Raw genomic sequence first — 15,784 nt, 5'->3', positions numbered from 1 at the left:
ATTGAATGGTTTGGCTAATGCAGTTAAATATTTTTATATATTTTTTACTAATTCCACTTTATGTTGTATACTCTGACCAAATTACTAACAAAAGTGTTTGGTTATCTAATGAAGCTTGCATTCTCTTTCACATATTAAGTTTTACATATTAAGTCGTATTGATAATTAATTATTATCAGCTAGTCAAACATATGTTGCTTTTTAACTCATGAATTCTGATTGAAATGATTGTGCCACAGTCAAACTATTATCTATTATTTTTGAAGAGTTAAGATAGTGAATTTGTAGATGCAATCTTTACATGGAAAATAAGTAGTCATTTATAAAGTTGGAGGACGCAGGACAATAAAAACTACTGCTCACACTTGAACGTATGACTATTGAAATTTAACAGGTGTACTAGTGTTTTCTAGGTGCTTGTTGAAGGGCTGTTTTGTGTGTTTGGAGTGATCATTAAACGAAATGTCGCTCTCAGGGTCATATCGTATTTTATACTGTGGCTATCGCAGAAACAGTCCTCCTTTCAGTTATATCTGTTTAAGTCTCTTTGAGCAAAGCACCTAACCCCCATCTTGCGTAGTGTGGCTGTGTAATGGCCAGCAGTAGAAATGGGTGCCTGGGACAGTAACCAGGCAAGGAGACCAAGAACCTAAAGGATAACTGACAGAAATATGCACCTCCTTAGCTGCAATGAGAGAGCTGGCCAGAAGAATAAGATATCAGTATAACACTTGTAAAATTTGGGCTGTATGGCAGAATGGGTAGAAACAAGCCCCTGGCCTAATGATGGAAAACCCAGCGAAAGAGAGAAATCATGAGATTAGGTTGGCTAAACAATAGCGGAAGTCCAATACAAAGTGCTATATTTAGCTGAAACTGGGCACAGCGCATCACTCAGATGTCACCATCCCTGCTGCAAACCGTAATGGTACTGTAGTGGCAGGCGATGGCCAGATCATTTGTCATTGGATATCCGGCTTATTAAGGATATCCGGCTACAGAGTGCCTTACATTGGGATAAGACGGTGTAGTCCCTCATTCGTCCAGGAGTGCTCTATCGTAGTCCAGATGACTACGACTGAAACCTTTTCTACGATACTTACATTGGGATGATGATTTCTATCCTGACAAAACCTTGACCTCATCATCACTAGAGTAGTTTCCCAACGTATATGTGAAAATCCTTGAGTGGCCCAATTATAGCAATGCGTGAATGCCTTTAAAATCTGTGGATTGACTACACGATAGCTGTTCACACACGCTCCCTTCATCTTGTGCAAATCTGCCCGTTACAGTGAGAGATACTGTAATGCTCATATTAGAATGTGCAAAGCTGAACAGATGTAGGCAAGAAGACCCGAAGCCACACATAGGTTTTGACTATTAGAAACAGCTAAAGAGCAGTATTAGCTCAGGAGATAAAAAAAAGTAAAATATGGACATTTTGTTTTCCCACAAATTGTTTATCTCTGTGGAAATATTAGCAACTACATTTTCTTTCTTTTCATTTTTTTCCTATATTAATCTGTCTGCCAGGACACATTCTGTTGAATATAGATTCTTCTGCAGTGAAATGCTTCACAATTCTAGTTACACCTTCACACCTCTGAGTGATATGCTAATAAGCAGCTTCACAGAATATTTTAATCAGAATTAATTAAATATTTTTCCTCATGAGATAGATTTTTCATTGCATAGGGGATATACTGTGTGGCACTCTGCATACGTACATTTATATTATTCATGGTGATTGCAGTAATTAAGCTACTTTACTCGTGTTGCTGTTTGCATTTTGTATCATTTGCATTTTTGCTGTTTTAAGGCAGATAATGACTTTTGCTTCCTATCAGTCACTGCACTTTTGCATCATTAGTAGGCCTGTGACACAAAAAGAAAAAACACGCTTAGTGCCGCGTAGCCCTGCTCAGAACAAATGGGCCTACTCAAGAAACAATAATAACAATAATAGTGTTGCTCTGATGAGCGAGGGAAAACAAAGCATTGGTAATAACAAGCCTGTAACTCATGAAATTGATTAATTCTGCTTTTTTTGTTTCTCCCTCCCTCACAGTAGGAATGTCAGGGAACTTTGGATTTAACAACTTGTTTTGAGATTTGTTTTTTTTTATTGAGAAATACAGATTATTACAGTGACCTATTTTCCTCACAGTGAGTCACAGTAAATGTGCGTCAAACAGGAGATTGTGTTACTGCATGATAAGGGTATATTTTATTCAGCTAATTCAGGCTCCTGGCTTTAGAACTGGCCAACCCAGCAGTATGTTCTACTTGATATATCACTTTGTTCTACTTTACTTCAGCATCATAAATATGCATTCTCCTGAAATTTGAATAGCAATTCAGCCACGTAGTCTTTTAGAAACAGAGGTTGTTCTTGGGTTGTTGCTTCATTGTCAAGTTTAAGAGGCTATACAGGGATTTAAACTTTGTATCTGTCGCACACATGACATCAGGGGTCGGCTTCAAAAGTGTTGATCAACTTTTGTCAGATTGTTTCTTTAATGTTTGTTTTATCTGCTAAAGAAGGAAAAATACCTACTGGTTGTTTCCAGCAGGACTTTCAGAAGCAGATGGAGGAGAGCAGAAGGGCAAACTAGTTACTGATCAAGCCATCTACATATCACCACTCCAGCACTGTTGAGGGCAGAGCTGCTGCATCTTCAGCACGACAGTCTAAACAAACTAAGAGACCTGCTCATCCATGACCTCTGGACATGGTACTGAAGTTAATCCCCAAGTACGCTGCCATGTGGCCGGTACCCTGAGCACTGCTGCATCTTTGAATACTGCTCGGATCACCCTCCCGTTCCAAGTGTGTAGGAGAATCTACGGTACCTGCGAAACTTGTGAAAAACACGAACGGCCCTATCTAGAGCCAGTGTTTGGTTTGTCCGTTCTGAGCTACTGTAGAAACATGGCGACCTCCGTCGAAGGCTTTGTGTGAAGATATAAATGGCTCATTCTAAGGAAAAGAAAACACAACGATTCTTATTTTCAGGTGATTATACACTAATGAAAACATACTTATAAATATTATATTCCATTTCTGCCAATAGCTCCTCCTGAATGTTACACACTGGACCTTTAATGGACAATAGTAACTTGAGCTACTGTGCCTTACTATTATAATTAGAAAATGTTATGTATTTCTGCCTGAACCAAGTCTGTCTGTCAAATTTAAAATCACAGTGCTGTGAGCTTTCTCAGATTTATTAAATCCAGACCAATTCCCAGTAGAAGAACATGGTTCAGTCAGTACTTTTAAAGAAAAAAAATATGATTTTATTACATTTCAACTCTATTATGTGTTCATGGAGAGATTTATGCAGGGTGGGAGAGAGAAAGGAAGGGCATGTAACTGAGGTTATAGACTGAATCAAAGCTTGGACATTGCATCCATTTGCACACTGATGCTCTGATACACTCTGCTGTGTTTACAACAGAAGCCAGTTAAATTGATGCATTGTACAGGAGGAAAAGGGGCAGTATCAGTCCTAGCAAATGACGGTCATATGTAATATAAGAACATTAAGTCTTTTTTTTAAGGTAGCATAAAAGAAGCAGATATAATGACTGCAGTTTATGGTATGAAAGGAAATTTCTCGCTCATTTCATACGAGCATTTTCCTATTGCAACACATAGTGTCCATGTAGATGCATTGGCAAGAAAATGGCAGTATCTCATTGCTTACAAATGCAGTAAATGTTTATGCATGGTATTTTGCTCAGTGATTCCTTGGTTATGCTGTGTATTCCTGTGTATTCTAAGTTTGGGCTACACTGTTGATTGAGCACAGGATCCAGAGCATCTCAGTAAACTTTCTTTTGCAAGGCTCCACAGTTTTTGGGGAGCTGTGCGGCTGCTTCTGTGTGTCACAGTGTCGACTGAGACATTGTTTTCACAAACACATCTGTCTGCCCAGGTGGGCCCTGAAACTACAACAGTGACCATCAATTATTCACATAAGACACAGTGTGTGTGACAAAACAGATGCTGCCAATGAAAATTTAAATTGACCAAACCTTTTTCCTCAAGACATTTAGGAATGAAAATGAATTTCACTAAACCACCTTTAGATATTAGACAGGAAATAAAGACATTTAAATTCTCTGTCAAAGGAGATGTTTCATCATCCTGCCATGATAGGGAACGTTGGTGGTAACCGACAACTTAATCCTATTTCCTTTTGCAGGAGCGATGGCTCAGAACTGCATCACAATATTGTTACAAGAGAAGCAGCTTTTCCAGTTAAACCATCTTCCCTGATTTCCTCGGCTTCCTTAGTCTCTAGAGACAATCTGCACAGATGCACAACAACTGTCTCCTGCAGGACTGCTCAGATAAGCACAAGTGAATTCTCTTAGATGTGCCTCTGTTCACCTGCGCTTGTGAAAGCAATGTTCAGATCAGTCATTGTGCAACAAAAGATCCAGGCTATGCAAGTTTTTAACTCACAAAAAAAATATTTACCTTTTCCCCAGAGTAAACAGAATTTAGTTCCAACGCTTGTCTCTGTGCTCATAATATTTGGAAGTCTGACAAAAAATAATGTATGATGCTGTTAAAGTTATTCATCATTCTCCCTGAGGAGCTCTCATTTGTTTGTTTGTTTGTTTTTCCTGGGGAGTAAAACTGCTGAGTTTGGATATTGCGATGCGTATGATTCATGTGTGTTGTGTGCTGTGTGCTGTAAGTTTTATTTTTTCCCCTGATGGCTGCTGGGGAGCCTTCCTTTGAGGTGTGCACACCGAATGTGACACTGATAGAAGGGCTCCCTGACAATTATTACTCAATCAGTAATTAATCCATTAAAAACATATTTTTTGCATACTGAAAATTTTATGGCACATAACACTGTTTTACAGTGCAGGTTTTGTTTTTGGCTTTTCTAAAGAGGTTTCACAGTGAGGAGCCATTCTGCTGCAACTGAGAGAACTACGAAGGCCCCACTTGTCTAAAACTACTCTATATCTGTTGAATAGTTTAGTGCGTATTACAAGAGGACCTCAGGGAGTCCCATTTCTGTGAAATGCAATGATAGAAACCTGAGTTAATTTGGTATGACTGTTTTAAAAGCTCATGTAGGCTGAACAGTTTACTGCAAGACAGTGAAATATATCAAATAAATTTCAGTCAGTCTGTTAATTCATCCATCCACTGCTCCCATCCCTCATTCCTTCTTTCCCTCTTTGCTTCCAGCCAGCATTAGATAATATTGAACTAGATGGCAGATAAAAGTGAAAGAAAACAAACAAAACTGAGCTGTTTACCTCAGTAAAAATAGCACAACACCTCTAAGATTTGCTGATGGTATTTTATTAGTGTAGGAAAAAACATTAAGAACATTTTACAACAGCAAATCTTTCACCAAGCAGAACAAAACAATCAGGACACTGCATGTGGTCTATTATTCGGTGTTAAACCAGGTGTGTGCTCAAGTATCATAAGGTTTCTGTGGTTTTACAGGTAAATCAGAGAGGGCTTCATTTGTTGGCTATGGGAGGGATCCTGGAGCATCTGGCTGTCAGGTGAGTTTCTCATCAGTTGTTCATTTTGTTTCTGTCAAAGCAGAGCCATATGCAATCTTGATTCCATAAATCAGCTAGTATATTCCCAAATACCAATAGACCTGAATAGACCTGAAAACAAGTCAAACAACATTTTCTAAATTGTTATACTGTCAGTAGTCTTATCCAAGCAATAATGTATCAAAAAGAGTGGCGAAACATCTGTGCATTAGAGTGAGTAGTCAGAGCTCAACAGACTCTCCATGTTTTGACTCTCAGGTAAGAAGGGTTGTTTTTACAACTTTTAAATGTTGCTAAAATTAGACCTTGCCTCTCTTCCACTGATTTCAAAAAGGGAATCAATGCCTTTATTTAATCAATGCTGGATTACTGTAATTCCCTCTATTCCTGCCTAAATATGAGCTCCCTTCACTAAGTTATAGTGAAGGGAGCTCATATTTAGGCAATTGAGTTCAAGATCTTGCTCTTTTTAAGCCTTAACAAGATGTAACTTAAGGCTGCAGATCTTAGCTTCAGTGAGTTTACAAGGCTGAAATTTTGACCCCTTGAGAAACTGAAAGCATCGTGGAACCCTTAGGCACTGCCCTTCAGGCATCCATATGTCCACTATTAAACTAAAGTTGACTGGGATTCTGTACTCTGAGCCCTTCAGAACACAGATACATTTCTGAAGTTCTTATTATGAAAATGGCTTTTTGCAATGCAATTCAGTGTGAAAGAATCTTGGCCTTCTATAACATTACACTAAGTGACCACACATAGTTAGACATTTTTGATCAGAGACAGTGAAAATTTAAGAAAGATGCCTCTCATTGATCAAAGCATTCTTAGAGGGAATAACATTTAAGACATTTTGAGTAGAAGTTGGGGAATGTGTGCAGATCTGTGGCTGCAGAGATCTATGATGAATGGACAGGAAGACTAAAAAATCTGTTCCTTTCCACAGAGAATCTGCAAATAATGTTTGGTGGGAACAGCCATAAAAACATTATAAAGATAAATAACAATAACCACTGGAAGAGTTACACAGCACAACATTTTGAATGTTTGAGTATTTTTAGTTTTATCATTGCCCAATAGACCTATTGATTTATAGCCTGCCCTATATGTAACCTTTCAGTTTGTGTTCTGTCAACTAATTAAGTCAAATAACTGAATATGACAATTCTTATTCAGATCTCAGGATCTACTTGACACATAGCAGGTAGCAATGTGGCAATTACTGTACATCATTTGTACAATCTTGAGCTGCAAAGGTTTCAAACTGTTATTACTAAAGTATTTAAGCTGCAATAGTTTGACTCTCTGATTCTTGCATGACTGCCTGCTCCTTCTCTGAGTGAGGTGCAGAAGCCCTCACCAATTGATTATTGGATAAAGTAAATTGAATTGAATGAAACTAATTCAGAGATGTTCACGAAGATAGTCACAAGCATCCAGATTTGCACGACTCCTTAGCGGTTCCTCCCTGAATAGTTAGAATAAAAGAGGCTAGAGCCGGTGTTGCTGCAGGGATTCAATATGATTGAACGAAGGCAACAGCAGAAGTGGGTCTGTTGTTCCATGTGAATGCTGCAGCACCAGTGACAGGTTGTCATTTTATGGAACCTGATTTGCCTGTTTATTTATTTATTTATTTCAGGTTACATTTGTGTTACGTTGTGTATGAGAGTTTTTTATGACCTACATTTTAGGTCACAGAAATCTTCATTTCCTTTGTAGCACATTTCATATATGTTTATTACAAATATTTACTCTAAATGGGGTTTATCTTGAATCATTTTTATTTTGTGTGTTGGATTTGTCAATCAAAAATCAAAGCTGTCTCCATGGTTACTGTGTCAATCCTCAGCCTGCAAAGGGGTGATTCAAGGGGGGCAAGTGAGGCGATTTTTCAAGCCAACTACTGCACATCGCTGAGTTGTACTCGCTCATCCCAGTAGATCCCAGCTCTACTGGTCTGCAGCTGATTACTCTAATTAGACCAAGCTCTTAATTGGCCTCTTAAGCCAGTTAGCTGGGGTTGTGGAGGTCAAATAGATATTGGTGATAGGATGATGTGGTGAGCTTTCAAAGGTTGGCACAGTCTGTGAAACAGAGTAAATAGGAGTAACATATCACATATCACCTAATATGCAATATGTTACTCTAAAAACAATTATCCCTTACAACAATTTTTATGTTTCATCTTTTTAATGATTTATATATTATGATATGTGCTATTTACAGTAAAATCACCGGTAATGCTCTTTAACTGTTATATGAAGTTAAATGTATAGTTGCATAATTTAAAGACAACTTAAAAAATTTTGTTGATGCGGCTCGTTGACTATAAGATTGTTATTTTCACTACAAACAACTGAAGTAGACACACTCACTTCTGACAATGAAAGCTGATATTATCCTTTAATTTTAAATATTTGTGTGTTTGCTTTCTTTTTCAGTCTTCTCTGAGGCCAAACATTGGGGTGGCGAGTCCTAGTTCAGTGACTACATCAGGGAAGTCAGCTGTGCCGTTATACTCCTTCACTGCAGCCAATCCTAGAAGACGTCCTCTACAAGATCCTCCACCCATCGGTCAGTGTCATCTCAATGATTATAAGAAAAATGCCCTAAAATTTATATTCTAGTTTTCTTAAAAACAATTTTTTCTCTTCAGGGACAAATGTAGCTTATACAATATTTAAAATAATCCGAACTTTACAATACAAAAACAGAATCCAACTGAATACTTCTTGTTGGTGACACAGTTTCACTCAAGTCTTTCACTCCAAAAAACATGTATTTTTTAAATATTAATGAAAAAGGACAACAGTAATATATTCACCCATTCTTCTTGTTAGCAAGTGGAAAATCTTGCTACATTGTGTGTTTACCTAGTACCACTCTGGAGTGAGTCTACTGTGGCATTTACAATTGGCAGGGATGCATTTAACACAGTGCTCTGTAAGCAGCCTTAATTATCCCAACCATGGTCAGGTTCAGGTAAAGATGGCACCAAAACTAAACTCTCTGTGCAGGAAAAACCCAGCAAACAAGCCTTTCAAAAGGGCTAGCCATCTTTAGTCCACTGCTAGACCACACATCATTTTATCAATATCAACACACGGGTTGGGGTGGAGATTATAACATTGTAGGTCAGCGTCATAAGCTCCTGTTCAAAGCGCATGGTGTAAATGCAGTGGAAAACAAGTATAATTGAAGTGGAATTAGACTAGACAGGTTAAGTGAAGGTTTGTAAATAAAGATACATTTCAGCACTCCTTTACAAAATGAAAATGTAATGTAAGAGTATCTGAAGTTGTCATTTTCTTTTTAAAGGTTGTTTATGTGAAAATCATAATTTATTCACAAATAATACTTTTTACAGAACAACACCTCAAAGTAGATTTTGTTGGGGAGTTCTGGCTTGTCATAGTTGCCTCGTTTTTGCCTGTGAATGAATAGATGTGCTTTCATCTCTCCACAGATCCTCTACAAACAAAAAAGGTTCGCAAGGTCCCTCCTGGCCTGCCTTCATCTGTGAGTGGAAGATCATCTACCTCTCATATAAATAGATTTCGCAGTGAGCTTACTTAAGCAGACACACACACACACACACACACACACACACACATCTATCCTACTCACACGCCCTCCCTCTCAACACTTGCACACAAAGAACGCTCTTGACATCACTACCACATCACTTGACATCACTACTGGGAATTCAGTTGTTTTTGTGGGCCTTGCTCAGCAGTGACACCAGCGGTGCCTGTTAATTTGCAAAGTTCTGACATTTAATGTTTGTTGTTTACATGCTTGTTGTTTAATATTAGTATGTAAATGTCTCTATAAGGTACATCTTTCTGTACATTCTTTGTGGTTGTATGTGTGTGTGTGTGTGTGTGTGTGTGTACATGCACGAATATGTCTGTGTGTGTGTGTGTGTGTACACATGTGCACCTCGAGGTGATTGATTTTTGGTGCTGCCCTGTCACAGTCTAGCCTCCTCACAGCCTCTCCTGGGAGAAAGAGAGGCTGTCAGAGCGGATCCCCAGCTCTGCTCTTTTGATGTTTAATTAGTCATTACGTAGCCGAACAGGAGGACGGACAGAGATTAATAGCACAGAATATCTGAAATTTCTATTGGTAATGATCCCGGTGGAGCAGAAACCATTAGGATGGAGAGGAGTGTGGAGCTCAGCTTGCATTCGCTTAGACAGGGGGTGTTGGAGTTCATTAATATGCATAAATCAGTAAGTCAGATGTTCACTGTTAAAACCCTGGTGGATTGGCAAAGGCTTTATTAAGCTTTACCTTAAATTCCTAGAACTGGTACAAGACAATGATTTTTTTTTCTTTTTAATAAGAAGCAACTGATTTACCAAAATCCCACCCTTTTTTTCCCTTAAACAATGAAAAGGTTTTCTTTTCTTTTTTTTCTTGAGGGAGTCTGAGACTGGATTTGCCTTTCAGAGCTTTGATAATCGTCACCTCTGCTGCTGTTACTCTGAAATCAAATATGGAACAGGCCGCGGAACATAAAAGGCTGGCATGTGTTTTGTTTCTGGATTTGTATTTGAAAAGAAGTTTGTCAGAGCATGAGGGAGAGAAGCAGTCTCTGGCAGCAGCAGGAACGTGTGCTGCCTTCCTGTTAAGTAAGTGATATATTTGAGGTCTTGTCAGACGGAGGGAGGGAGCCAAAGAATGGTTGCCTCGCGGGTTACATCTCTTTGTTGTGTAAATGGACGCTGGGCCTTTATTTGTCAGTACTTAACACATGGGCGCAGGTGCGGTTCTGTGATGCATAAGAGTACAATCAACTAGTACAATGCAAGATGGGTAAAAACAGTGACAGAGCATGGGATAAAATACAGCTTCTTCTTGTCACTCAGCACTGCTCAGAAGATAAAGCCTGGAGCTTGGAGGAATTATCCCAGTTAGTCTTTGATCCCATTTGAAAGAATAAAGATGGTAGTAATGAATAAAGGGCTATAGGTGTCTTATAACCTGCTGACAGCGAATGGAAAACATAAAGCCAGTTTTTGATAGGTGGTATATGTGAGGTATGGTGGCAAAAAAATTTAAAGTGACAGTTACAGAGTGTGATTGCTTTATATCTAAGAATGGTTATCAACCAAGACCCATGTTTGCGTCTCTGGCACCGAAACTAGCAGTAGTGACGGTGGTGTTGAAGAAGTGTCGAGGGGAAGACGCACCTGGAGTCAGAGCTACTTCGCCAGAGGCAGCTGTGTGAAGAGCCTGCAGCGTACCTGTAAAGCATGAATGCAGCTGCAGATGCCACTGAAAGCTTTTGCTTGTGTAAGCAAGCGTGAGAGCCTCACCAGAGACCTGAATAGCTGCTTGATTTAAAAAAAATAAAATAAAATCAACACAACGCTTCCTATCATTATGTCTACTGCTGGGAATTTTCTTATATATTTATTTTATTATCAAATCCCCCTTTTCCCCCCAGCTTGTATTCTTGTTTCTCAGTCTAAAAATACATTTAGGAGTTTGAAATCACACAGGCAATGTAAGTTGCAAGTCCAAGCATGATGTGTGTGTGTACACTACATGATGGAGCTGTATCAAAATATTTACAGGAGCACATCCTCTGTGCATTTAGGTTTTGACACTGCAGTGCACCAGGATGTGAAGGCTATCTAGACAGGCCAGCTGGTGATTGCAAACATTTAAATGTTTCTAGGGCTTTTTCATCTTATATACAGACACCCTCCTCCCTCCGCCACACACATACTTTCCTCTGTGGTCTGCTGGATGTCTGCTTGCAGACATGGTATACTGCAGATGTGGTCTTAATTGTGTGATGCACAAATCCTTATTATCCGCCATTATTTTAAGGATTGTTTAACCTAGTTTTTCAGCCTTTCCAAATGCAGCAGTGGAACAAAAAATATATATATCTTACCGCCTTGTGTGACAGATAAACATCTTTAAAATGCTCAAGCATGAAAGCTTTTTTTTGTTACAGTAGACACCTTGACTATAATTGTCTCCCTGCATTATTTGACTGTATAAACTGAGCGCAAAGGACAGAGCATGTTGTCATTGGACAGACATACTGCTATGCTGAGGGATGCTGATGGGCAGCTGCGTGGGCACCTGTCTGACAGGAGGACTGAAGACAGAGAGAGGGGGTTGTGGCTTGTAGGGGAAAGTTGCATCTTGTAGGATATTTATGGGAAGCTGCAAGGGCATGGTGTGTGTGTGTGTGCATGTCAGTTTGTTTGTGTAAATAGTGTTTTTTTTAGCCCTACAAACCCTTGTCAGAGGCACAGCGGCTTGATGTGACACTTCCTCCCTGGCTTTGGTGACGATGTGGCTGCAGGATGAGAGAAAGAAAGTGGTGGGCTGAGATTCAGCTCCCCTCAGGGACTTTTGCAAGCGAGAACCCTGAGTGTGGATGACAAAATAGATTGACATTTGCTTTTGACAGATCACTCAGACACCCTTGTTTCTGAGAGATTTGTACTGTGTGAGCTGTAAGAAAGGAAGTCTGCTCTAGGCTCTGAATCTTAAGACCCAGAAATGTTCCTTGCAGTGCTGTCTGGTGCATGACATTCAAAAGATATATTCTCTCTCTCTTTCTATCCATCTGTCTTTAACAGCTCAAAGACAAGAGATCATAATATTTTACTACGACAGTAACCTAATGTTCCTGTTGCTGAGAAAGCAGCTCCTTTTTGTTTCTTCCTTTGAACCACAGCAGGCCGGGATGTAGTAATAGGGCTTGGTGAATAGACTGTGGATGAAATGCTTCAGTAAAGCCTTATGTAAACAGCCAGGGTCACCCCAGGCCTTTATAAGTCTCTCTGCAAAATTTGATTTTAGGTCCACTCAGCAGAATGGTGTAAAGCTGCACGTTTTATATGTTTAACATCAACACTGGGAGGGTTTAAGAATATAAATGAATGTACTTGCATACATTTCATTACTTTTTATAATTCAGTCACCAGACAGAGCCATGAGTCCAGTGGCATTATTTCATGGTGCAGCCAGTTCCAAACACAAGCATGATGAACAAAGGCAGGTTAGGAGAGGAAAACAATAGGCGACTAATAAGGTTAATACAGTTTTTCTGCCTGCAAGGAGGTCAGACTTTCCAAACTGTTTTGAATCAGCAGTGTATATTCAGTTCTGCATGTCAGCCAGCAGAATGATTGATCACAGTCTTTATACTTCTGGAAGCTACAATTACTCTGGTTATATATCATTATATATATCAAGTGCCTGGAAAACTATGATTTTAATATCAGTGATTTGTTTGATAATGTAAGAGTTGCAGCACAGGTTGTAACCAGCTAAAATTTGTTATAAAAAAATATTTTTTGTGTGCATCAATTTGAGATACAAAATGTTTTAAATATAATTAATTCATCATTGTGTGTGGAATGTGGAATTTTTTAGTTAAATAAAATTCACATTTTTAGCAAAGAGGCATTTTCTAGCAAATTAATCTTAATAATTTTTGCTCATGCTGCTAAATCTACTGAGTCTCAAGTTAACAGCCATCTCTGCAGCTAAGCAGTGTTCACCTGCCTTTTTAGATCATTTTGGTTCTATGGTCTGCACAAACTGCATGGTTGAGTCTCACTACTCTCATATAGCCCACTCATATAAAACCATAGCCAGCAATTTCATGCAGACAAGTTCAGACAAGACAAGTAAATACTACCTGCCCAGTGCAAGATGACACACCAGACCTGTAAGTGAATGCTGTGCTTGCTGTCAAGTGGCAACTTCACTGAGATACCCATCTTCCTCTGTGTTTTCTGGATGTGTTAGTAGGCAAGTTTTTGTGAACTCATGTGCACTTTTTAAGCCAAAGGTACTGTATATCATGTCTATCAGGGGCCAGGGCTCTAGTAGTGGTCAAAAGTCAGTTAATATAACTTTAAACTACTACACAACAAGGCTTATTCAGTACTACAGCCAATTAGATGTAGTTAGAGCAGTAGTGAAAGTTTAAGTCTGAAACCCATCTATATCTATAGAAATAGGTTATTTATCAAAAGTGTGCTGTTCTATGTGGGTTAGTTTTACAGTAGAAACTTGACAAATTGTATAATGTGTATTCCACATGTTAGTACTCCATAATGTCATGGCTGTTCGATCTGGTCGTGTATGTTATTTGCAGAATTGTTGGTAGGGACAGACAATGTTTTAGGCTCTGACCTGACCCCAGTTAGTGAGCTCCCCAGAGATGGCCTCATCAGATGGCTGATTAGATAGATACCCTTGGTTTGACAGGGATGATGCTGAACAGTCACAGCCACCTCTGGCACCCTGGGCTTTGTGTTTATCTTTGTTTGGGTTGCTGAAATTTACCACTGACATTAGAGGCTGCAGATAATGGAACAGGCAAACAAGCCAGAGGCCTGACCCCTTTCATCTGCAAGGAGAGCGAGGAGTTAAAAGGACAAAGAGCACAAAAATAATGCACAGATTAAAGTCATTACTGACATTCTGGCCTGTTGTAAATTATTCATGTAGGGCTTGCGTGAGTGTACAGCAGTAATGCAAACCTTGATTTCAGATCGCTGGCAGGCTCAAGAACACAGCCTGTCAACAATCACTAAGGTAGAGTGTTTGTTATTTAGAGACCATCTAAGGCAGGCTGCTGTGATCTGGAAAGTACATAATCGAACCACATGAAGCTCAAGTCGTCGCTGGGGTCCTTAACTGTGGTAGTAGGTCAGAGGTTGTGTGTAATGTGATGTGTGCGAGGAATAAATCACACCGGTCCAATGTAACGGTGATAGTGGGTGGCCATCCTGCTCACTGTAGGATGTGCTCAGTTAGTTTGTTGCCCCTTTTTTGTTATTGCCCAGTGCCTCATTTCAAATATAACATAGTTTATCAGCTCAGGGGTGACCAGTGAATTATTAGAGCATCATCGTGTAGTTCTTTCCTACATACATGGACTTTGTAAAAACAGCATTGGTATCTCTGATATGTCTAAAAAACTATTTATAATTCAGAAATAAATTATGCAGACTTTTTAAAAATATACCCAGGTGTGCATTTACCTTTTGGTTCCACTGCTCTAGGTTCAGTACATACCACACACAAGCCTAACATGAGTACAGAGCTGTGATAAGGATGAATGAGCTTGTCGTCATGTTGTCGAACTGACATACAAAAGAGAGAGAGAGTTTGCTCAAATAGTAGGTGGTAGGCAAATCCATCAAGCTTGAACAATACATGACTCATTTCTGTAATATGTAATACTGTGATGTTGCTGTCATTGGGTCTTGAATAAACCTGGTCATTGCGTTCCTCAGTCTTGTCATTTCTGGCTCCCCAATGATGGTGTGAGAATCAATCCCCATCATTTGAAATCAGCTGAAACTAAGCCGTTGACGAAATCCATCCTCACTTTCCCACCACTGAATCACCGGGTCTCCATCTCTTCATCTCTCTCCTTCACTTCTTCATATCTCTCTTATGCACTAATTTTCATTGTCACATTTGTGAAATTTGCACAATGTGAAAAAATACAAATCTGTTTGTGTGAACATGAGAATGTAAACAAAGTGAACTGTTTGTCAGGAAAACAAAATTTTTCAGTTTTAGGGTTTTTGTTTTTCCAGCAAATGGTTTCAGACAGATGTCCAACAAATGTGCTAGGTCAGTTTCTTTTGTTTTATTTCTGCTAGCTTGGGGAATGGAAATAGTTAGTAGCTTTGCTACATACATTTACTGCCGTCAGACTTTTAGAGCAAGTTTAAATAGCTGATGTTTGAAGGCCGCTGTGCCAAATCATTAATCTGTGTATAGCCTTCTTGCAGCCTTGTAAGCATGATTGAAAACATATATGTATAAATGTATGCAACTTATACACCAAAGCAAAATTATAATGGGCAGGAATGGTAAAACTTTGCTGCCTCATGATTACCACCATCTGTACTATAATGTAATTTATGTGACAGTATTGTCCACAACATGGAAATTTTGTACCATTGCTTTTTCATTGTGTTTTAAAACCACAGTTTTTAAAACAAGCTATGATACTGCTGAATGGTTACAATAAAACCATTTAAAACGAATAAATTGCATGAAAATTGGTTAGATTGATCGGCTAAGTAAATCTGATTAAAACATTCAGTTTTATTTTTTTCCTTTAAAAAATAATTTTAAGGCAATTATTAAGCTTAACATGTCATTTCATATATTCATATTTCAATATTCTCTTTTTTCTGCTTAATGTCTTTACTCTGTGGGTGGA

The 15,784-nt window shown here is 38.9% G+C and overlaps 1 protein-coding gene across 8 annotated transcripts in view; it reads left to right on the top strand.

Moving 5' to 3' along the window:
• tcf12 (transcription factor 12) overlaps positions 1-15,784 on the top strand; it is an 87,211-nt gene that overhangs the window by 32,078 nt on the left and 39,349 nt on the right. For all 8 annotated transcript variants that reach the window (XM_044191393.1, XM_044191425.1, XM_044191410.1 and 5 more), the window contains exons 6-8: positions 5,489-5,550; positions 7,995-8,127; positions 9,020-9,072. In XM_044191393.1, coding sequence (XP_044047328.1) covers positions 5,489-5,550; positions 7,995-8,127; positions 9,020-9,072 — 248 coding nt within the window. The remainder of the gene's footprint in view (positions 1-5,488; positions 5,551-7,994; positions 8,128-9,019; positions 9,073-15,784) is intronic.

This window comes from Siniperca chuatsi, linkage group LG1 (genome assembly GCF_020085105.1).
Source record: "Siniperca chuatsi isolate FFG_IHB_CAS linkage group LG1, ASM2008510v1, whole genome shotgun sequence".
NCBI classification, from domain to species: Eukaryota; Metazoa; Chordata; class Actinopteri; order Centrarchiformes; family Sinipercidae; genus Siniperca; species Siniperca chuatsi.
The sequence above is the reverse complement of the archived record's forward strand: the minus strand, read 5'-3'. Positions and strand labels throughout refer to the sequence as shown.